We start from the raw sequence: 25,317 nt of genomic DNA on the forward strand, positions 1-25,317 counted from the left end.
ATCTCCGACTCATCTGCCAAATTGAAAACCCCGGCTTGCTCAGGGGCAAGGCAGAGGCGGTCGCCTCGGGCGCAGCCTTCAAGGAGACACAGAAGTATTTTTTTCTTGCAGTTTTTTTTAATTTTTTTAAACTTATATTTTTTTAAATAAAGATGCCTTCGTTTTTCGAATATAGTCGTACGAACTGCAGGCCTATACTTTACTGCAGTGATGTCAACCGGTGTTCCGTGAAAGATCGTCAGGTGTTCCACAAGAAATGTATCAGTTTGACTAGTGTTGCATGAAACACTGGTCAAAAGTCAGATATCGTATCAGCCGAGATGTCGCACTGAGAAAAAGTGGAAGTGAATAAAATGTTCTTGTGAATAAATTGCTCTGATGCATTAAAATAGGGGTTCCCAACCTTTTTTACACCGTGGCCCCCTTTGACAATTTTGAAAAATTAATGGCCCCCCATTTTTTTAATTTTTTGAAAAAATTAAGAAACGTCATTGTAATGGTAAAATTCTGTGATGTTTATTAGTCTCACAGCAACTGTTTAGGCTACAACTTTACATAGAAATCTTATACTACGCTATGACTTTTGAAACAACCAGGAATTAAAGGCCATTTCATGAAGATTTGGGCAAAATGTAACTTACTAGTATTTTTATTAAAGTTTAATTTATTTTGTGATATAGTGTTGGAGGTTGACTTAGAGATGATAAATCAAAAAAAAAATTATTATTTTTAAAAATTGTCCATGGCCTCCTTGAAAAAGGCTCATGACCCACTAGGGGGCCATAGCCCCCAGGTTGGGAACCCTTGCATTAAAACCTCAAATTTTAGGAGCTCATCTGGAAATATAGACTTGCATTTGCAAAGTCGTCACAAGAGCCTTACATTGTTGAAAATGAAATGTTTAGAACAGTTGGTAGGCTACAATCGGTTACAATCAAGCAGGCACACTGTCGCCAATGAGTTGAGATGTGAACCAACAGCAATAGGGTAATTAAAACTTTCCGAAATCTATGACACCTGAATGTGCCATCGTTATTGATGCAATAAAAACTTTCAGTAGGCTACCAAATGCTTCATAGATTTGTATATTCAACTGAGGCTTCCAATATCCGTGGCAAGCGCTGAGCAAAGATTTTAAAAGCTGAAACTCATCAAAACGATTGTAGCCTAATACGCTCTACATTGGTTCAGGATCGGCGTGCTTAGTCAGCAAATCTGTTATTTTTTACACATGATTCAACGTTGGTTAATGTAAAACGGAACTGATTTGCTGCCTAGATGATGAATTACAGTAGCCGCGACGAGATCTGTTGAGTAAACAGGTCGGACCCGGTACTAAACGTAATTCTGGACCTTCTCTGAAAAAATTAGGCCCTCTAAAAGTTTTTCAAGATAAAGTTTGATGTTTGTTTAACAAGGAAAGACACCTTAACTATTAAAGTGCAAAAACGAGGACATTTATAAAAACATCTCTGGTTTTTCCACATTTTTTGGTTACCTAAAATGTTACTCGGCCTTTGGCAGTAACAAGCGTGTAGTGGCCAACCGTCTCTTTCTCTAGGCCGCCTTTCCTCCAGCAACTATCGCGCTCGGCTCAAGATCAAGCAGCGCTGGTTCGACTCTCGGGGTGTGCGCTTGAGCAACGCATCTCAGGACTGCTCTCCATTCAGCGGCACCTAGTGAATGGAATAATTCCCCGGCAACAACACTTCAACAATCGGAAAACTTCATTCTGCAAATCTCGGTAACCGGCCTTGCGTCAAGAGCCTCTACAAGTATGCGAAACTACCAGGAATAACCTATCAACGCTTTGTCAGTCCGAAGATAAAGATTCAAAATCCAAACCAAATTAACTATTCCCACCCAATCTACTACATCCTAGGTAGAGATGAAGAGTGTTATTTTCACCAACCAGCTTATGCCGGTTGTCGAACCAGGATCGCATGACTAGAAAACCAGAGCCTTAGGCTATCCGATATAACTTACCCGGGTCACCAAACTATGCTTCGCTCCAAACTGGTCAGATCCGTCCGGCGAGTTTCGTGCGCCCGCCGCCGCACTGCGGAAAGAATGTGATTGGCCTATGTAGCCTACACACAGTAGGCCTACACTGAATGAAGTCCTGGTTACGTAGATTCCTTTTTTCCTACTTGCATCACGTAACAATCCCAAAAATCTGGAGGAAGGTTCTAGTCGTTGCAATCTCTAAGCCTCACAAGCCACCAGAGGTCCCACGGAGTTATTGTCTGATATCTATCTTCTGTGTTTCTTTTAAAATCTTTGAAAGGCTGATCTATCCTCGCGTCAACTCAATCATCGACCAGCTCCTCCCAAAGGAGCAAGCTGAAACAGACCGAGACGCCGGAAAAATAGTGCCCCATTGGAGTCAGTTCTGGCTCCACTTCTCTTTAACATCTCCATCCAGACCTGCTGAGGAACAGACCACGACCACACCCCTTCAAGCTACCTAATTGAGTGGAAGGTCTACGCGTCTTGGATGATGAAACCAAAAACTGGCTGCTCACTGGTAGTTTTCCAGCATAGTACGGAACATCGTGAATCTGGGGTGGTAAAAGGATAGACCCTCAGTACCGGAGGCCCACACAACGACAACGATTTGAAAATAAAATCCTATCAAAAGTTAAGATTTTGTAAAGTTATTAAGTACGTATGTAGCCTAATTGCTGGGAGTTTACAATAAAATAATGCCGGTTTTTTTTTCCACAACGCAGTCGCCTGCAACTGCAATAACCAAACGTGTCAATTGTTGCTAAACAGCTGAATATATCACACCCCCTCTGCTGACTTGAATCACCACCTCAGCTTGCAGACTGCATTAAACAAAATAGTTATCAGGTCTGAAAGCATCTTTTCCAGTGACTTACGTTGACGGTGACCATTTTTTTGAGTGTTAGAAAGTTACAAACACGTAGCCTACTTGATTTGAACAGTAACTAACTTATTTATAGTTTACTTTAGGCTATATCATATCACATCTGTTTATTTTGATATGATATGAACAGCAGGTATCGTTGACAGGCCGGGGTTCCATGGGGTAATTTTGAACCGGGGCCCTGAATTTTTCAAGGGACACGGAAGCACAAAAACCACAGCATATTCTTTGAATGCAGGGTGTTTTTTTTATAAATGTCTTGATTTGGGGGCCCAAGAAATTCATTGGTACCGGACCCAAAATATCCTCTCAACGGCCCTGTGAACAGCTATTGAACAAACTGCAAACCTTGTGTGCGTTTAAAGCCTGCTGAAAAAGTGAACACTCAAGAAAATATTCACCGTACGCCACTAATGTCTTCCCACAGTCACCTGGCCCTTCCTCAGATAAGTTTGCTGATCTATGCCTTAGGCTACACTACCGTATACTGTGAATAAATGTGTTTGCAATTGGTGCAACTCCTGTAGGCTATACACTAGCTTAAAAGGGGTGCAGAGCAGGAACAGATCTAGAAAATAGAGCACCTTTGAGAGCACCAAAGTTCCATCGAAGTAAGATTTTATGAGACGTAGCAATGCAAAAGTTGAAATGCAGAGAAGCAAATAGTCTAGTAGGGAATCTAACATCTCTTGTCCTGAAAACTTTGACAAGACCTGATTTGGTCCCTTTTTGCGTATTTTTAAGCCAAATACTAATAATACTTTTTGTATTGAAGACTTACACTTTGCATTTACAGTAACTAAACTAAATTCAAACTAGACTTCCATAGACGTTGGACTAGTTTAAATTACCTTACAACTGATTCCAAAAGTGTCATTTTTTCACAACCACAAAAAAATATCAACGACTGTTTTGGCGAAGTTTTGTATAGCCTTGTAGCCTCCGGTTATTCAGTGATTTTCAAAAATTTAAGAGATGTTTCCACCTTCCCTTATATCAGTGGTTCCTAACCGGGACGCATTTGTTATCTGCAGGTTGCTGCAACAGATGAGGTTGATCAATGATTAACCAACCAGAACACAATGTTTAAGTCAGCTGATTGCAGTCATGCGAGTTAGAAAATAAATTAATTGAACGTTTCGCCGTCGCCATCGTAGCCTAGAAAGTTAGGGTTATGAAATAGCCATTTCGATGACGTGTGTTCGGTTTCCACTCCTGCCATTACTGTTTAATTTTCTGTATAGCCTATATCAAACATGGTTCAAATCAAGAAGCAACTGTCTAGCTGAGTGCTCGAAGGGCGACAATGACTGCAATTAGCTGGTTTATAGAGAAAATTGTCCTATATTTAAAGCGTCTACCAGTCAAAACACTGCATCTGCTGCAGCGACCTGCAGATTGCAGATTACAAATACGCCAATCGGGGAGGGTTTCATGATTTCAAAACAAAAATTTAAGTTTACATTGACTTTGTGAATTTTTCACAAAAACTAATATTGTAGGTTATTACAATTTGAAAACGTACGACGTTTTTCTGACGGAGCTGCCAATAGGCGCTCTCTATCCTCAGCTGTGAGGCTGAACTGCAAACTTGTGTTTTCACCTCATTCAATCAAGAGTTAACTTAGGTCATTCTTACAGTTATTGTTTTATTGCAAACCAAGAAGCAAAGGATTTTGTTAAAAACCAGCACGGCAATATACAAAGTCCACAAAAAAACGTTCATTGAGCTGTAGGCTTAATCAATCAGGAAAGAGAAAACAGTTGAAACACGGCAACAAGCCTGAACGTAATAATTGGAAAGAATGGAGATGAAAAATTAACAAAATAACAAAAATGTAACGTTAACTAACAATACAAAACACAACTTAATTTAATCAAAAAGTAAAGATTCCAAAATGTTGATGATAAACTCATGTTCAGCAAACGTTTCGAAAACGATACTGTCTTCATTTTCAATGCAATAAATGTAAGCAATTCCTGATGCTGCTTAGTTTAGAATTAAGTTACGGCTAGCCTCCAGCAAGAGAACCGAAAAAAAATTGGGAAAAATTTGCACTTTTTTGGTTTGGGACACGTGACCGAATGATCCCTTGGCTCCCCTCACCTGGGTCTGCTACTGTATCAAGTAGCTAGGTTATATTTGGGTGGGCTAATATCTTTTTGATTTCTTTTGTTGATTATGATGTTTAGTGTCGCGGCTATTTGGTTTGCCTGTAACGTGAAAAAGCCTTCAAAAGTTTATCTCAGCAGGTCAGTGTTGTACGTTGACGCCGTCAATTTGACGGCGTCAACTTTTTGTTGACGCTGAGGCTAGCGCCGTCAGTTTATTTTTTAGTTGACGGAAGTGATAGCGCCGTCAACTATTTTGCCGATTTTAAGCGTCAAGCGCTAAGCGTCATTCTTTGTTTTCATGGAAAATCTCGTTTCACAGTGTATTCTGGCCAGCGCGACTCATCCAAATTACCGGCTTTTGCGTTGGTTGGAATGGTTCCCTGGAATAGGTTACATGCGGAAGAAGTTCGCCAAATGGTGATCAACCATGTATTGAGAACGAGGGATCAGAGACAGAAAGCGAAAAATCCATGAATGGCGTCGCGGACGTTGAATATACTTTATTTTATATACTACTTTATTTTATTTTCAGCGGCATCTAATGGATGGAATAGTTCCCCGGCAACAAGACTTCAACAATCGGAAACTTCACTCTGTCAATCTCGGTGACCGGGCCTGCGTCAGTGATTCAAAGCTTCTACAAGTACGCGAAACTGCCAGGATTAAGCTCTGCAAGAAGCTTTCCCAGTCCGAGGAAAAAGATTCAATCAATCAATCATTTCAAGAGCTCTATGCCCTGAAAAGAGCGATGTTGGTGCAGTGGACCTCGTTAAAAGATTCCTACATGCTAAACTATCACAGCACGCTTGGAACAGTGATACCTTTCCGACTAAACTTTTTCAACTTGTTTTTGAAATACAACACACCAATACCAACCAGCGCTGCTGTGGAACGCATGTTTTCACTTGGAAAGGACAATATGCGCAGGGGCGCCGGAAGCGGGGGGGGGGAGCAGGGGGAGCGGATGCCCCCCTGTCCTCAAATTTCTGTGGATGAGGAGGGAAGAGGGGGCAATGGTGTCCTTTTAAGGTCATGTAAGCTACTGCACATTTTGCAATATAACAATTTATGCTATTCGCTTTTAGCCTAATTGTCATGTTCTATTTTTGCCTCAAAATAATATTCACGACACAAAATTCTCCATCACAGTGAGTTATATTACATCATTATAAACTAGCATGATGCCCTTCCGTGCTATTGTTCTTTGTATAGCGGACACTTGTATCATTACTCGATAATGAGCTGATAGATGAGCATTATCGCTATATCTTATCTTAAAACTTACAAAAAAAATTGGCCTTTCAGCAACAAAATTGCCCCTTTTTCATAATCCTGCCCCTCCAGTCAAAAATTGTTCCGGCGCCCCTGTCGTCCCAACGCAGCAGATTGTCAGACAAACGTTTTGAAATGCTTGTTTTTCTGCAAGGAAATAACTAATAGGCTGAGCAGCTAATTACAATGCAGTCTCAAAACATAATACCTGCTCTTTACTTATAGCTATTGTTAGCCTGAACTTAGTTGAAATATTTCCGTTTTATGAGACGCTGGCAAATAATAGCGCTAAACATTAGCGCTGACGCTGACGCCGTCAATTTCTTTAAGAGCTTACGCAGTCCTTTACGCCGTAAAGTTTTTAGGCAATTCGCGCTGACGCCGTCAAATTATTTCAATGACGCGTACAACACTGCAGCAGGTTATAAGTCGGAGAGGAGTATTGTTAAAGGCGGGAGCTGCTACGATATAGCTTACTAAGCCTTTAATGAGTGTTAGTAAGCGAAGAACAGTAATGTAGGCCTACTCATTCAGATTGACTTTAGGCTACCTAAAGTCTGTTCCCATCAGATGACAAATCTACCCCGATAGCCTAGTTGGTTAGCTCGTGATTTCGTGAACCAAGAAGCTTCTAGATCAAGCGGCGCTGGTTCGACTCTCGTGGTGTGCGCTTGAGCAATACACGTTAAGGACTTCTCTCCATTTAAGGACATTTAATGGATGGAATAATTCCCCAGCAATCACACTTCAACAATCGGAAACTTCACTTGTCAATCTCGGTGACCAGGCCTGCGTCAGTCAGGTTCAAAGTCTCTACAAGTATGCGAAAATGCAGGGGCGCCGGAACGATTTTTGACTGGGGGAGCAAGATTACAAAAAAGGGCACTTTTGTTTACTAAAAGGCCTTTTTTTTCAAGGTTTAAGATAAGATATAGCGATAATGCTAACCTATCAGCTCACTGTGTATACCTACTGTGTAGGCTATTGAGTAATGATAGCCTACAAGTGTCCGGTATACAAAGAAGGGCATCATGGTATGTTATAATGATGTAACCTACTGTTAAGCCTAAAAGCAGCCTGCAGCCATGGCCGCTAAGTAGTGCTTGAATGACCGCCGGTGCTACCTCCTCAATCGGCCAAGTTTGGCCGCCGGTCTCTTCTAGCCAATTATTTAATTTCCCAATAGAATGATCGTGGATTAACTGTCGAAAACATGTAGGCTAGTATCAAAGAGTGACGCAAAATTAGGTCAGCGCGTCATAATCTCCACTGTTGCATTGTGCGGGAATATTTGTTATTGATGGAATATATCCATCTGCAATCACCAGCGCTGTAAGGCTTGTTTGTAATTCCCGACGTTTATTTTAACAAAGTCTTAATCTGAAGTGCTAATTTACATCGGCTGGCAATATTGTCGTTTTTATGTCGATTCCATGTTGTCGGACATTGAATCGTTGTTAAAAAGGAGAACATCCGAGGGGAAAAATTTTTTGATTATAAGTTATTTTGCAAAAATTATGCTTCTTTTAGTAATGTCCTTCACATCATTGAAATACTTATTTTATTACCTTGCCGTCATCGTCAACACATGTCGAACGTTGTTTTTCGTTGCTAAAAAGAATTCTAGGGGAGTGGCGAACTTCTTTAAAATCAGCCACATGGAGACACTCGTGGAGACAGGAGACACTCGTGCGTGTGTCGTTAGATGGTCCCGCAGTACTGGATTACAATCCCGATAAAGCAGTTTATGCGTGGTGCAACGATTTTATTGTAGGACGTCGCCCAGGCCCAGACTTCAACAACGCTAAGTGATAATTTTAGCATTGCTGCAAGTTTAATTTTATTTACTTGTGCTATCGTTATTTTTATTTTGTATTTTGGCCTTCAAGCACGCAGATTTGGCCGCCGAGAAGGAGCTCCCGGTAAGCCACGATGGCTGCCGAGGAAAAAACGTGTTTTAAGGCCTGTAGGCTACTGTGTTGCAGTTGCAAAATTTTGTGCCGTGAATAATATTTGGGGGCAAAAATGAAAGATTATAAATAGGATAAAGCGAATAGCATAAATTGTTATATTGCAAAATGTGCAGTAGCTTACATGACTTTAAAAGGGCACCATTGCCCCCTGCCTCTCCACCGACAGAAAAATTGAGGGCAGGGGGCATCCACCTCCTTGCCCCCCGCTTTCGGCGCCCCTGTGAAAATGTCAAGATTAAGCTCTCAAAGAAGCTTTTCCAGTCCGAGGATAAAAATTCAATCAATCATGTCGCTTTTCAGAGCTTAATTCCACTTTTAATTCCATCAGATATAGGAATTTTCCAAAGATAGAAGTCACCTCTTTACAAGTTTAGAGAAGCTATACGGTTGAACACTTGGCTTGCAAACTAAGGTTTGGCATAGCAAGACCAAGTAACGTTTATTCAACTCTCGGACTCTCGGTGATCTTGAGATGTCCAATGGAGCAAAGTAGCTAGGCTACTTCAACACCTTTCCAGATGTCTCATGTCCGTTAAGTGACATCAACTAGCAAATGAAACCATTGACAGATAACAACTCTTTGCCAAGAGAAAACTTCTCTTTGTTAAGCTCGGTGACCGGGCCTGCGCCGTGGTTCAAAGTCTCAAGAAGTTAGCGCAAATGTCAAAATTAGGCTTCTAAAGAGGCTCTTTCTTTTGGAAGATAAACATTCTAAGGATCAATTGAACTATACCGTAATGTAAAATTTTTACTTTTTTCGCAACTCTTTCCTCGCGCAGTCATACCTTTGCTTTGACTTAGATGGTTAGAGGCCATTTCAGAAAGCTGAAAGGAAACTACTACTTGAATATCTGTTGGTTTGTAAACAGTGACGGATCCAAGGGCAATCGCCCCCCTAAAACATCAGAAAGGAACTTTATTTTATGGTGTATCTGCAAGGTCGCAAAGAAGATCTTCGCATCGTTGTGTTTTGTTGAAATCGCTTCCAGTGAGGCTACTTGCTGGATCCGTCCCGGTGTTGACAGATCGTTAAGCATCAACTGATATTTTAGAGTACTGGTACTATATAACCAATTGATATTGTGTGTAAATTAATTTTCACTCTGGTATCTACGTTAGTGATGAAACATAACCACAAAAGGAAGGGAAGACTGGTTTGCATCTTTATCCTCGGACTGAGATAACCTCAGTGTTGCACGCGTCATTGAAATATATTGACGGCGTCAGCGCGAATTGCCTAAAAACTTTACGGCGTAAAGTACTGCGTAAGCTCTTAAAGAAATTGACGGCGTCAGCGTCAGCGCTAATTTCTAGCGCTATTTTTTGCCAGCGTCTTATAAAACGGAAATATCTCAACCAAGTTTAGGCTAACAATAGCTATAAATAAAGAGCAGGTAGGCCTATTATGTTTTGAGACTGTATTGTAATTAGCTACTTAACTTATTAGTAGGGCCATTTTAATTTGACCCAGCCTAAAAAAAAAATTTCTGACTTTATTTTTATCAAATTTTGACTTTATTTTGAACTAACGAAATTGCTTATTTATAGAGGGTACAGTTCTTTCTTGAATTGATACCACTTACCAAAACATAATGATGTGTCGATTTCAGACCCAAACGTAATACTTTGTCGAAAAGTCAAGGTGTTTTATGGATTATAAAAAGTTCGTTGTGTTTTATAGCGATAGGAAAATCTCCACAAATCTAACTTTTGCTGAAGACAGAAGACGATTTAGCTTGCTTAGGCATTTTTGTACTACAGAATGTCATTAGGCTAGGCTATTCCTAAAATCAAAACTGTTGATCTTCGAAAAGACCATATTTGTGAAGAGGGAGTGTTTCATAAAAATTATATAACGACGTAACAATGAATAAACAAAGGACAATTTGCGATAAAAGTTACTGCTGATCCGTGGTCATTGTGACATATTCCTGCTTTTATGGGTTAATATGGTTTAATTGTGTCGCAGTTCCTGATTTGCAATGCTTCCACGAGGATTTTGACAAAAATTACTCTCTAGAAACACGGAATTAAGTTTGTTAAAAGCCATAATTTGACAAATTTTGACTTTATTATCAATTTTGACTTTATTTTGACCTATAAACTTCTTAGAAACAGTCCCTTAGGTGCTGAAAACAACTTTATTCTTTGATTTGTGGATAAACGAAGTCCTTAAAAAATTTTGACTTTATTGACTTTTGCGGGCCCTGCTTATTAGTTATTTCCTTGCAGAAAAACAAGCATTTCAAAACGTTTGTCTGACAATCTGCTGCGTTTGGGACGCGTATTGTCCTTTCCAAGTGAAAACATGCGTTCCATAGCAGCGCTGGTTGGTATTGGTGTGTTGTATTTCAAAAACAAGTTGAAAACGTTTAGGCTACTCGAAAAGGTATCACTGTTCCAAGCGTGCTGTGATAGTTTAGCATGTATAAATATTTTAGCGAGGTCCACTGCACCAATATCGCTCTTTTCAGGGGCATAAAGCTCTTGAAATAAAGTATCTTCAACGTCCGCGATGCCATTCATGGATTTTTCGCTTTCTGTCTCTGATCCCTCGTTCTCAATACATGTGTGATCACTAGGGCCATTTTTATATGACCTTAAAAAATCAATAATATGACTTTATTTTTTGGAAAATATGACTTTATATGACTTTATGTGAAAATCTTTATTTTTGCATGCGAACAACGTCACTCACAGAACTAAAGAGCAAAACATACGCAACATAACAGTAATACACATCCATTTTTATTTTAAACCACTGTTGTAGTACAGTTTCATGTAGTGTGGAATGTTAGAGTCTTTGAAGTTACGATTTGGACGTAAAAATGACTTTAGTAAGGAAAATGAGCGCTCCACAGACGCTGATGTGGGTTGACACTTCTGCAGTTTTGCATAAAGCGCTGGTGAAATGTCTTGTCTTTGTAGCTCCATAATTTGTTTCACATCGTTTTTGTCTAATCGCTTCTTAATGTAATTTTTGAGCTCAAGCGGATCTTTTCCGAAATCAAGGGCATTTAGATCAGCATGGGCCTCTTTGATGGTGTACGTACAACTTTCCATTTTGAGTATTAAGTTGACCTCAATGTGTGACCTCATAAAATATAGGTCTGTGACTATAAGTGTTATGTAGGCTAATCCTACAGTTTGCCTTCGTTCAATCAGAAATTGCCTTACTTTCTTAGTGCTTAATTGCTTCACCGCTTAAATTGGTATTTTTTATTTAAAGTATACAACGGTATGACTTTATAACTCAAAAATATGACTATATAACTTAAAAAGCTGATTTATGACCTAACCAGGAAAATATGACTTTATATGACTTCATAACTTTCTTAATATACATCATAGGGATGCGGTTTTTGCATTAAAATTGATTTCACGACTTACTGATGCATAGAAAAAAATATGACTTTAATGACTTTAAATGGCCCTAGTGATCACCATTTGGCGAACTTCTTCCGCGTGTATTCCAGGGAGCCATTCCAACCAACGCAAAAGCTGGTTATTCGGATGAGTCGCGTTGGCCAGAATACATTGTGAAACTCTTATTGTGTAACGAGATTTTCCATGAAAAAAAATGACGCATAGCGCTTGACGCTTAAAATCGGCAAAATAGTTGACGGCGCTATCACTTCGGTCAACTGAAAAATAAATTGACGGCGTCAACGTACAACACTGGATAACCTCAATCTGATGTGTTATTCCTGGCAATTTTACGTACTTGCAGAGGTTTTGAGCCACTGATGCAGGCAGGTGCCGGACAAGTCGGTTCCGAGATTAACTATAGCCTACTTTCTAAAGATTTAAATATAAAAGAAATTCTCGCTTTCAACATGGTAAAACTATGCAAGTCTCCATGCTCAGATAGATTTGATATGCTCTAAACTTGCAATCCATGCTCTCGATCCAATTCCTGGTTGCGTGGCTGCTTTGATTAATGACTTGCCCCATCTCGTGATGACATTTTTGTGTGCTTACTGCATATACCGTTTTTCATACATCGTATGCGCTGCTCTCCGCGCGTTACATGGAAGACAGTTTCAGCAGCTGAGTAGCCTTAATCGTTTTGAACCAGTAGCCTAAAGTTGACAGGGTTACGTTTGGACTGGAGATGATTTTAGGTGCCCGAAATCTTTCCAGGAGGAATAAAGACAACACCACTTATTTTTTGGAGTCTTATTGTTTCCTTTCAAACTATCATAATCTTGTTTGGGGGCCCTTTCTTTCCATTGGCTCAGGTTCTAAATTATTCTTTCCTCCTCTATGGTTGTAAGCTACCAGCAGCACTTACAGGGGGTCTAGGAAATATTTTTAAACCCGGTATGATTTTAGTTGCCTGTGTTCCCCTTTGCAACGGTTCCGGAAACGTAAAGACAGTTAGCATTTGGATGTAGTGGGCTTTCATAGAAGTATCTTAATTTAAGGCCGGATGATCTTACAAGGTCCTAAATTATCCTTTCAACAGCCTTGTATTGAGCATACGATTGCAAACATCTGAAGTGCTTTCGTGATTGTAAACCTGAATCATCATCAGCCATCCGACCAAAAAGGCTGTTGTCCAATACAGGCCTACCTCGTTTGCGTTTCAAATTATTGCATCGTCGAGCCTATGCCCCTGTCAAGCCCATAACCGACTTACTCCTCCCTTGCAAGCATTGTTTTGGGGTGAAAAATTCACAGTAGATCAAGTAACGATCTACATACAGGATTGGTTCGAGTCACAAAAACGTCGCTACAATCCAAATCTAGCCCAGAATAATTTCAGTAATTCCAAGCTGTTGCGCTAAATAAGCTACGTACGCCGTAAAGCGTCAGGAACTTCTTGCCTTTGTTTGATATCTGAGGCCGCGTCTAAGTAGGAGACCAGTATCTTTGTCAATGATTGCGACTCCTCTTAGTTTTGCATGCCAGCTGGAGGCAGACCTTCTCTCGACTAGATTCGCACGGGTGAGTTTGTCTCAAATTCACGAATGTTTATCCACTAGTCAAGTTTAACTTTATACCGTATTATTTTTATGAAATATATGCGCACTGTTGCAATGTTCCTGTAATAGCCTACATACAAAGAACGGGCCATTTATTTCCATTTCCCTGGCAAAAGCTTGGACATCATCCCGAATTATGAAAGTTGTTCAGAGCTCTAGATCAAAAATATCCATGTTATAAAATTGTAACTTAACATAGGAAAAGATGAGTAACCACTTTCTCATTTCTACTTCTTGAAGACATCGTTTTTTTTTGAGGTAGTACGTATTGCCCGAATCCTGTACTTGCCATTAAGTTAACAATCGACACCAGATGCGGCAACTGGTCGAAAATTATATCTTCTCTATCCAGCAGTGTGTAGGACTGTAGGTGTATGGCGAAGTGGACTATTTCTTTTTGAAGCTGTAACTTTTCGATTTTGAAACGCATCATAATCGAGATCTTTCGGGAATATCGCGATTTGACACAACAACCATTCGCAGCAACTTCACACGAGTCATTATTTTGCTACAGTTGATTGTAATTCCTCGTCACACACGCTGTACATGCATAAAATGTTGAATAATGTTCATACATCATAACCATGTTGCATCACAATGGGCTGGCATGCGTCACTTATCATAGCCACAAAAATCATGGAGTACAACCCGGTAGTGTAACAGCCTCAGTGTTGTCGTGTGATTGGCCGGTTGACCATTATGACCAATCATCACCGCGTGCCAGCAAGTTGACCTCATGATGAATATGGCATTGCGATACAAATGTTGGTACAAAGAAAACCAGTAATTAAGTTTCACATAAATTTCCAACCAGCTCAAGTTAAATCCAGCTAGTAAATTTGTCTTTTTACATGGATTCAACGTCTGGAGGCATTGAATCAATGTAAAATGTAAGATCATGTTGGAAATAGCATTTTGTAAACCTGTCGACTCCTCAGGTCGTGTTGACTAACTCTCGCCAGAGGGGGTTGTTTCAGATAAATTTGTAGCGAGAAAATGGCACAGTAGACTGCTGAAAATCAAACTGAACAACGGACAGAATCACCAACTCGAACAAGAACATCCGGCTCTGGTGAAAAATTTGTAAAGCGTAAAAGCAAAGGTTTGAGAGAGACAGTTGTAGTTGTGACAAAACACGATTTTTATACATTGATAAAATGCTGTTGCGAGAGTCGATGGAGCGTAACAGGGCTTGATAAGCATTATTTTGAGGCCGTTATTCGTGAAGTTGTGGAAAAGATAGCGGTGTCGCATTAGACCAAGTGTTAATACCAAGTTACAAAGGAAAGTATTTAAAGTGTTGTACCGAGCAAGCAACTTCACTGGCAACACAGAGCAGGATTGCAGACAAAGCAATTTATGTCGGTTCACTGTTATCGAGGACGCTAATCACAACGCCCATAACGATGGAAATACCAAGCAACAGGAAAGGGGTTTGTTTTAAAAAGCAGCAGTGCTTAAGTTATGAGGTTTGGGATTGACAACAGAACAACCTTAACCAGCAAAGCAAGTTACCTTTGTATGCGTAAAAAATTACTTCTGCTTGGTGAGAAGGTGGTATGTTTACGTTTTTGAGTTTGGTGATCAGTGACGCAAAAGACTTTGTTCTTACGTATAACGACGCAACGTGGCCAGAAGTCGAGTGAAATTGAAAACAACCAAAAATCTGACGATACAGTCAAGCTAACATAAAAACAAAAACAGCTAAAATGAGGATTAAAACAAAGCATTGCCTAATAGAAAACAAGTGGAAAAGAATCCGGGCAACAGACAGCAGATTTTACATGAGATACATGTTACATTTGAACAGCCAAGTGAAAACCAACACTTCTGTTGGTTAGCCAAGCTTTGGCATTGACTACAACGCAGCCAGAAAACCAGCCCTTTTTTTAAATTGGTTCAACGCCTCCACAGGTAAAAAAGGATTGATTTGCCAGCTCGCAATTCAACGAAGCCATCACCAACTTACTAGAAAAAATACTTTCTTACGTCAACGCTATGTTTCATTGCCTAAGCGTAAAAACGTTACGTTGACGCAAGTGACGTATAACTCAGGCAAATTGAATGCCAGAGGTACCCACCTGCACAGAGGATAGTGATAACAAAAGAGCGATAAAGTACAATACAAAAGCAAATGTTATTCGATGAAAAACCGACGCAAATGAATCTGCATCAGCATTACACTGGTCCCAGCCAGCAACAGCTGTTGTTTTTACATCGTTTTAACGCTTGACTGGGCTTCTGCAAAGCCACGTATGAAATTGATATTTTGGAATAAATCTTCCAACACAAACCAGATAATAACGTGAAGGGGTAAGCAAACAGGCTGTTCATTGGTAACAAGACTGACAAAATTTACACAAGACAACGCTAAATCATTGACAAAAATATCATTAAAGTCTACTGTAGTGAGTGAGCCATGCAGCAAAATCAATCATTTTTACATTGATTCAACGTCTGCAGACCTTGAATCAAAATGACGGATTTTGCTTGTCTGGAAATTCGCAGAGCCGTGACGACCTCGAGAACAATTCTTGACAACTCAAGAAAAGTTACAAAACACTGTGAAGCGGGTAACTATTCTATCAAGGGAATCAGACTTGCTGTCTTCCAAAGCGTTATTTGTTGAAATGGACAAATGCATTAAGAAACAATAAATAATAAAGAACTTTAACCAATCAACAATACACGCAGACTTGATTGGTTTTGCCCAGATTGTAACAAATTAAGTTATTTTTGGTTTAAGACAACGTAAAAAATAACGTATTTTGTTAATCCGGGCAGCAAAAATTGCAATCGCGACATTTCAAATTGTTCCTTTTTGCTACGCAGAATTACGAACTCAAAGAAAATGTGTTGGATAAAAATGTCGATTCCTTTCAGATCTTGTTAATTTTCTCGCCAACGACGACGGGATTTTCTTTCCTAATTTTCGCCTGTGCGTCCGCCTTGTAATCGAAGCCGCACGCATGCTGGTCGGAGTACCGGTGGAGACTGCAGAAGATTTGGCCGCAGCGGCAGTAGAAGCCTGAAAGATTGGTTTGAAGAAATGAACAAATTTGTTGATTTACAAAACAAATAAAACTATTCACCATAGCAACGTGAAGTAATAAAGTCATAAATGCAGTTTAAGTAGTTAAGTTTAAAAACTTTTGGTCTTGGCAAATTCTTCAACCGCAACAACGACGCCCTTGAACGATTTGTCGGATAACCACCTGTGGTACATGACCAAGCAATTTTTTTTATAACTTTGGAAGGAAGATGCGATGGACAGAACGAGATGGAGAATCCGAGCGAAAGAAAGAATCGGCCACTCACTAGTGGGGACAAAACCGAATTTAGATGATGAAGTAGGCCTACAACAATTGGAATGAAAATTTTCTTCAACGCAAGGTTCCGGGATAGTTAGGAACGAAACCACAACCACGTCCGGACAACCCTCCACATGCAGTTATGACGTGGACAAAGACTACCCTTCCTCTCATGCAAGGACTTTATTTCCGCATAAAACACCGAAACTAAACTGAGCTCGTGCTTTGAGCATCGGGGTAAGAATTCAATTGACAAGAAAAAGCAGCAGTTGAGAACCCTTGTTGGATGAATTGGTGAGCGATACTGGCGTGGCCAGCCACATGGGTGAAACATGTGTCTATCGCTGTTAAGTCTTGCTACACTCGAATGCCAAGAAACGGAGGGTGAGAAGGCGCTTTCATATCTTCTCAAACAAAGTGGGGAAGCAGTCAGTTTCTTCCTCTGTCGTCCATAACTCGACACAAAGACGACAGTGTTGTATGTGCCGCATGACCACGTGACCAGCAGCACATGGGTTGTTGGTCACCGAGCAAGAAGGAAATATGTGACGCTGACATCACACGAGAAGTGTTGACGCAATAAGCTTGAAATAGAAATTCTTATAAAACATTTATCTACATGCAAACTCACACGCAGGGGTATCGATCGGGGTGCCAGGAAAGGGGCGCACAAAGAAAAAGAAAAGGTAAGTGCTAGGAAAGTTCATTTGAGTTTCAAGTTGTACACATGACTGTAGCTAGCCATAACAACAAATTCGGACAAGATATCCAATTCAGTATGATAAGCAAGTTTTTCTTACAACTGCTTGTTGCGTTGTGAAACTAAGTCAGCTTTTGTATTTAGAAAGCTTGGTCGTTCGGCACGACTTGGCAAGGAGCTTTAACCACGCTCTTGCCTTGTTTAAATAGAGTGCGGCTCATTGAGCATATTTGAAGTACGTTGGCATGGGTGAGTAATGCGGTGAAGAGAAAACACAAGTCGAATTGCGCTCCCATTCAAGAGCTTAGAATCAAGATAGTCTTACAGACCGTAGTTTGGCATAAATGAAAGCTTTGAGGGTTTTTTGTGACTTTGTTAACACTAAAGAAAGTTTACCAGCAGAGTCAATGCAGTACACACGAGAGAATAAAAATTTCTTGTCTAACTTGAATGCTAAGTTCATGGAAAGTTTATCAGCCTGGCTAAAAAGCCTACAACATTTACATGGAACCAACGCAAGATGACTGACCGGTAAGCCCAAGCCTTTTCCGGCATGTGGTGCAACGGTTCTTCTTCGGTTTGGAGGGTGATGAAGTGCTGTCGTCCATTGACGAGTTGCCTTCATTGAGACTGGAGTTCTGTAAACAATGTACTTGCTATTAAAGGTGGTGTAATATGTGAAATTCAAAAGAGAGGTACACTACGCATTCTCTTCTGCGTTGCTCAGCACCGGTGTTCATTCAGTGAGTGCTAAAAGAAAGTTTCTAAGGGAGTAGTAACCTATTTTGCACTACCAGAAATAAAACGAAGAATTTTGAACAACTGTTTTTTCGCATCACCATCAAGCCTAACGCTCCCCCATAAATGTTCATATTGATAAGTGAATGAGAAACTTTCAAATGAAAGCACTTCACTTTACAGTTTTCAATAACTGTAAGATCGATTTCAAACAAACTATACATGGCTCGTACTTTTCCAGCACTTGCGAGGGTGTAAGCAGGCAGGCTAATCAGATGATCCAGCAAGCCTCCCCCTTTGTTAGCCGAGTACACGCTTTATCGGTTGTAAATCAAACATTGCCACATCGCTTGCGAGTTGATCGTTAACCAGTGACTGGTGTAGCACTTATGCAGTTCTGTCAAACAGAGAGCCGCACTGCAACTCACATTATGGCCACTGTTACATAATTATGTGAAATCATTGATACATTTTCGCTGGTTCGATTACTGAAAAAAAAAAACTATCTACGATAGCAAAATTACCGTTTTTTGCATTGATTCAATAAAAAATAAAACGATTGATTTACTGTCTGGGATATGACAGAATAAAACATGGACGCCATATGTGAAAAATTAACGTCTTTAATAACTCACTACAAACACTTTCGGATGCAATACAGCCAGTCTTCATAGAGACGAGCTAGATAATACTGATTGTCCGATTCAGATTGTTAGCAGACCTTCAATCTGGTTGTCGGGATGTGACTTCCTTACTAATGACATTTGGTTCATGAATCATGATATATTTAAGTTCCTAGGAATCGCAGTAGTCGAAAACGTTCAATCAACCAGATATGAGCACGTTAAACACCATGAAATGTCACTCTCCAGACAGCAAAGTCCGCCATTTTTACATTGATTCAACGTCTGCAGACTATGAATCAATGTAAAAATGACGGATTTTGTTGTTTGGGTCAGATTTGAACTGAATCAAACGTTTACCGTTGTCGACGGAGATGTTAATGCATTGACTGGATTTGTAGCTGTAGGAATGGCGATTGGCTGAGAAGCTGCGGCTGCTGTCGTCACACTGGTAGTGCTGTGCAAACAAGATACGTGTTAACATGAATGCTGTGACGACCTTACATTATGCAACGTAAAAAGACGTTACCGGAGTGAGCAAACAATGAATCAGCTGCCCAGCAAACAAAGACTGCCATCTGAAGGTCGCTTTAACATTACGTAACGTTGAAGCGACATAACAAAGGCGTGGCTGAGATGACGCCGAGTATAGCAACGAGAAAGTGAACAGAAGTTTCGAATAACGATAGTCCAAGCAATATTCCAGTGAACCAGTCGTCTTTTACGTGTATCAATGTAAAACAACGGCTGATTTACTGTCTAGGATGAAGCGTGGCTAGATTCATAGCGGCACATTCTTAACACAACCTTTGCTTTGTTCGATTGTAGAGATCAAGAATATTTTGTATTTATTACAATATAACAAAGAAGGACCGTCCTTTTGACTGTTTCCTGGTCAAGATTACGCTTCGACTTCAAGAAAAGTAGTGCGAGTCGAGTCTGCTTGCGTTATTTTGTTGTTTTACTAATCAGAACATGTATTTCTAATTTTGCTATACTTGGCAGCTTTAATCTTTATTTACTGAGAGTAATGACTGTTGCGCCATGGCTTATCTATGACGTAAAAGATGGTAATCGAAATTTCCGTTTTTGCTGATTGGGAAATATTTGGCCATGCATCACAAGCTCACGACATCAAAAGGCCTAGTTGGCTTTGCATTGTTTCTCTGTTTAAAACACGAAAATATTCGGTAATATAAAAAGTTTTCGTTGTCAGTAAATGTATTTCAATGAAACAAATTCGTTTTAATATTTCTTGTTAAAACTTGAATCATTTCAGCAAAAATGGTTGAAAGTCTAGTTGGATGCACTCTAGAAGCTTCAAATTCACATTTCGTTCACTAGAAGAATGGGAGTCACCACTTGGGTGGTACTTGTTATATCTCCGCCCCGTTAGCTCAGTGGTTAAGCGCCTCAAGATCACTGGGCGCTGGTTCGACTCTCGTGGTGTGCGCTTGAGCAACGCATTTCAGGATTGTTCTTCATTCAGCGTCACATAGAGGATGGAATAATTTCATGGCAAAAACATTTTAACAATCGGAAACTTCACTCTTCCAATCTCGATAACAGGGCTCGTGTCAAAAGCCTCTACAAGTATGCGAAACTACCAAGGTTTTGTTACAAGTATGCGAAACTACCAAGGTTTTGTCAGTCCGACTTCCGAGGATAAAATTTCAAAACCAACCAACAACAAGTTCGTGATACAATCCTCTGAAACATTCCACACAGTTATTATATATCTGAAGAAACAAACTGTTTAGTGAGTGCTTTTACATGACATACAACACACGCATAAAACATACTCTACTTCTAAGTATTATTTATCGTTTAAACTACAGATATGACTGGTGGTGACCGACTGACCATACCTTCCATTCGTTGAAGAACTGTCAGTTGCTAAAGATACTATTCCATCGCTCTGAGTTGTACAATCTTTCGGCAAGCTGAACAGTAAACAGGCACATAAGAACACTTTTTAAAATGAAAACCAAACTCTGTCCAAGCTAAACGAACCAGACAGCAAACCCGTCATTTTTAACTTGAGCCTGACACACTTTGCTGTGTGGTTCGATTTAACTATTTATTATTCATTCATTGCTGTAGATGCAGCTGGCTATGACAAAGCGCCTTGCCAACTCCCTGGCAATGGCGACTAATAAGTTGACGACAACAAGTGACGTCACAAACCACCTTGAGTCATCAAAGATCGCAAATGGCTGGGTTGGTGACGCCCTGAACTGGCTGACCTTGCCAAGACGAATTAGCAGAGGATGATCTTGCTTGGCTTTCAATCACATTATAATCAAATTAATTGTATAAACGTGACACTTGGCAGTCCGTGTAAACTACATGCAAGTCAAGAGACTGGTGGAAAAAACAAACAAAACAAGAATCCAAGCTAGGACCTAGCTAGAAACCCCTCGCTTTCACATTGATACAACGTCTGCAGACAATGAATAAATAAAAAATGGACAAATTTGGTACTTGGTAACGAAATTAAGTTACTTAAAATACCACTCATGGTGTAGCTTTCTCAACACAGCACTGGCCCAGTGGTTGCGCCACTTAACATTTCGTCAGCCTGTGCCATCACTGGATATTAAAAAAACATCTGATAACCAACTACAGCGGATGGATGGTGTCATAACACGAAGCCAGCTAGCAAAATTGGTTCTTTTTGCATTGATTCGACGTTTAATCAATTTAAAAAGAACCAATTTTGCTAGCTGAGTATTTACAAAACGGTTTGTCAACAAACGATTTGGAAAAAACAAAGAATGGTACAAGTCATGTTGACACAAAATAATAAAGAAAACGATATTTACATAAATGTGTAATGAACTGTGGCAGATACCCAGAACCAGGCTTTGACGAATGTTTTCGTGCCGCTTTGTATTAAATTCAGCTTATGTGGATAGCAATTACACCAAACCAAAGATGGTACGTGCATTTCACACAGAACGCGTTGATCTGACCCACAAAGAAACAAAAAATACAACTGATTGTGATGAGAATTTTCTTTGAAAATAACTTTAATGGTGTCTTTCCTGACACTGACACATACGACAAAATGGAAATGAACGAATTCTTTCTTGTGCTGTGGGAAAGCAACAGTCTAAGTGAGCTGGCAGTCCAGCAAGTCATCGAACTACTGCATAAAAGCAGGTAACATGCAGAGAATGGGAGAAAGCGGAACTACAGTTACAAGTTATAATATCTACAAATTCGCCGCAAAGCTGTGAATTAACTTTTAAAACTGCGCGTCAACGAAATTCAATGTTCACTCGCCTTCAATCAAAGACACTCTTTTTTCAATTGAAGCAGGGAAGCGGAGCAAGAACCTTTTACATTGGGAAGTAAATCGATGGCACCTGCACTCCTGCAGTTGTACAACGGAATGGCCCGTTTCGGTGAGTCCGATTTGGTGAGTACCCTATTCGGTGAGAGCCTTTTTCTAAGAGTTCCCTATTCGGTGATTTTTTGAAATTCTTTTTTTAAATTATTGGGTACGGTAGCCTAATTATCATTGCCGTTTTAGGGTTAGGGGTTAGGGTCTTATTTCAACGTTTAGAGACGTTAAAACGATGTAAAAGCAGCAATGATAATTAGGCTAAGGTACCCGATACTTTTCAAAAAAAAATTCAACAAAATTAGCGAATATGGAACTCTCCGAAAAAGGCTCTCACCGAATCGGACTCACCGAATAGTAGCAGACCCGTTGTACAACGTCCTACCAACTGGTAAAGCTAATTGTGTCACAACTACGACAGTTATATCAAGGCAATACGCCACTGGCACAATGGAAAAACGCGATATTTAAAATCGGCTTCCTGCCGATGTGAAATGCGATAACCGACACAGCTGCTGCCACTGGTGAACCACAGTGTGCTTCCAGATGGTCATATCCCAGTCAGCAAATCAACCCAAATTTACATTGAATCAACGTAAAAAAGGCTGATTTACTGACTGAGATGGTGTGTGTTACTAGCGAGTTGGAATGTAAAAGTGAAGCAGTTTCTTGACCTTAAATGAGTACTTTGTACCTTGTTGTCATGCACAGAACAGTAACTCACCTGATATTTTTTTCTTGGGAATTCATATGCGTCAATCCTGCAATGACATAAAACTAAAAGTATGGATAAAAAGAATAATTGGTGTGGTGCCAATTAACTTTCGTTTTATTTACACAATACATTTCCATTCACAAATTTTTTTGATAATTTTCAAGTAACAGTACGGTATGTTTGCAACCTATAGAAAAAAAGTTTGAATAATGTAGAAATAAATATCAAAACCTTTTCAGTAGAAGACATACCTGGAGATTTTCTTCCAGAATTATTTTTCTTTTGTATAGAATTTTTGTAGCAAATTGAACACATTCCATCGTTCTTTGAACTTCCGTAGAATCCACACCCGTTTCTACAAAGTGTGTTCTGACTGGACTGACTCGGACCTTCCATTTCTAAAATGTTGTCATGAGATTAAGTACAAGTGGTCACTCGATGTGTATATTTCCATTCTTTCATTTAATATGAACCATAATTAATAAGGGAGCATGCCAGCATGTCAATGAGCAGAAACTTTGAAAACCTCACGAGGTTTACAACGTGAAGAAACATTTGTAGCAGTATGGCTGCTAACTAGTACTGTACATCTATGTAGGTGACCAAAAACTCGACTTGAACAAAGATCAAAACAATTACATCACAACTAGAAACAATGACTGTGAAGTTGAAATACTTCAAATGTCAGCATAGCTAGCACCAGCTTTACTTTAACTCAATGTAATAGCTTAGTGATTGAGAGGAAAAAGATTGACATATTATGGTAAAATAGCGTTGTGGAAAGTAAAAATCAACTAAGTAATCTAATCATATTATTTTGGAAATATACGGTATAATATAACTAATGATGACTCAATCATACAGTATTATATCATTATTAATTCTGAAAATTATCAAACAAACATTTAAATCAATAAAAGTGCACTTGAAAATGAAGAGGCAGCAAACAAAGTATGATGAAATGGAATAGATCCAACCAACATGTTTTTATCATTCTCATTGCAAGTGAATACAACCTATGTTTTTATGATTTGCCCTGAAGGCAAACTGATGACCATTTTGTGTGTCAAAACACACATGTGAGCTGGCAGCCTGGCATGGCTTCCCAAATTTCAACTAAGGTGCTTTGATACAATTAAGTCAAAAGTTGCTTCACAATCGCATCCTTCTGGTTTCTAATCAAACAGCGCTGATCAAAAAGTCAACATCAAATAATTGGTGGTGCGTATTTTCGAAAGATAACAAGTTTAATATAATCTTTCTCAATGCTCAAATAATAAACTTCATCACACAGGTACCGGTACACTAGGCTACAGTAATCAAAAAGTTTTTTTAGATAGTCTGAGTACAATACAGTTGAAACAGTATAATATATAGGCTATACAGTATTTACATCCAAACTTTAAAAAGTGCAACAAGTGAAACAAAAAAAAACAAGCTGGTCACATTTACTGGTATGCCGAGGAATAATAATAACATTGACTGGAAATATACTTCATAAACTTTGCATGTGCAATGTGCATAATAAAAAAACATGTACACAGCAATTGATAGTTAAAAGAAAGGAGTGCAGATATCAGATGCTGTAGCCTTACAGTGCCAATATAGCACTTTACTCAATTGCCAGGTTTAGTTACTTAAAATTGTAAACTGCTGCACAAGCTAATGAACATATAACAAAAAAACAATACAGGAACAGACAGGACAGTTAAATTTAATGTTCATGCCACTAAAACTTATAATTACACACGGATGCCTGAATCACATTTCAAATCAAGATATTCCTTCTCACTAGAAAAGCTATGTGCTTTATGTCATGTTCATAGAAACATTTAAGTTTACCACTCAAAACTAAAAATATATATTCTTCCTTATTGAATTGTGATGATCTGGTAACATGCAAATCATTAGATCACTCCGCAATTTATATGCCAGTCCAGCAAACAGGAAAATATCTTTTATAGCTTTTGTTACAATAAAGATGAGCTTACAACATATTATACTATCCAATATGAATCACATCCTGAAATTTATTGTTATTGGCAAAAACTCAAAGCACTGGTGAAGTGTTTGGTTTGCCTACAGAATAAACTGCACTTACCTTATTAAAATATGAATGCACTTCTTGTAATGTGGTATCAAAGTTGAAACAAAGGATGTCAAGCGACAAATACCAGGAAGCTCTTTTGAGTCACAAGGAGTGAAAAACAACTTAACGTTATGCACACAATACACTGAAAAAGCAAACAGAAAAATCTTTGTCAATTTTGCACACTATATATAAATTGATTAAAGTAGCCTCAAATTTATTTGTAGTTGCACCTAAGAAAAACTTTTCTTTTGTTGTATCGCATATCACTACAGTATAATATATGGACAAGCTCACTTTGGATTGGCTACTTACACTTGTCAATGATTAAAAAAAAACAATATTGAAGGAAATCTAAATCTTAAACTTAATTATCTTAAAATTTATAAGGTAACAAAGCTGCAAAACTTGAAAAAATGAATAAATATTTAAATACATATCTGATAGCTCAGTTGGTTTAGTGACTTAACTAACTGAGCTATAGATCAGCTAACTTAAGTGCCTGATTTCACAAACAAAAAGCAACACAATCAAGAGGCACTGGTTCAACT

The 25,317-nt window shown here is 39.2% G+C and overlaps 1 protein-coding gene across 1 annotated transcript; it reads right to left on the bottom strand.

Annotated features, from left to right (window-relative positions):
* Positions 1-13,747: 13,747 nt before the first annotated feature.
* LOC145786671 (AN1-type zinc finger protein 6-like) lies at positions 13,748-24,913 on the bottom strand. The gene is made up of 7 exons (XM_082598383.1): positions 24,779-24,913; positions 22,929-23,075; positions 22,687-22,723; positions 20,482-20,556; positions 18,974-19,070; positions 17,782-17,890; positions 13,748-16,269 (listed from the first exon to the last, which is right to left on the bottom strand). Exons 2-7 carry the CDS (start codon positions 23,071-23,073, stop codon positions 16,121-16,123), a joined length of 612 nt encoding a protein of 203 aa, XP_082454509.1. The 5' UTR covers positions 23,074-23,075; positions 24,779-24,913; the 3' UTR covers positions 13,748-16,120.
* Between the last annotated feature and the right edge of the window lie 404 nt (positions 24,914-25,317).

The sequence above is a fragment of the Aplidium turbinatum genome, chromosome 17 (assembly GCF_918807975.1).
Source record: "Aplidium turbinatum chromosome 17, kaAplTurb1.1, whole genome shotgun sequence".
NCBI classification, from domain to species: domain Eukaryota; kingdom Metazoa; phylum Chordata; class Ascidiacea; order Aplousobranchia; family Polyclinidae; genus Aplidium; species Aplidium turbinatum.

Coding starts and splice junctions, on each gene's coding strand:
- LOC145786671 (XM_082598383.1), bottom strand. CDS start 23,073: ATGGAAGGTCCGAGTCAGTCCAGTCAGAACACACTTTGTAGAAACGGG. Junction 20,557..22,686: donor TCCCAAGAAAAAAATATCAG/GTGAGTTACTGT, acceptor TTTACTGTTCAG/CTTGCCGAAAGATTGTACAA. Junction 16,270..17,781: donor GAAAAGGCTTGGGCTTACCG/GTCAGTCATCTT, acceptor CCAATCTTTCAG/GCTTCTACTGCCGCTGCGGC.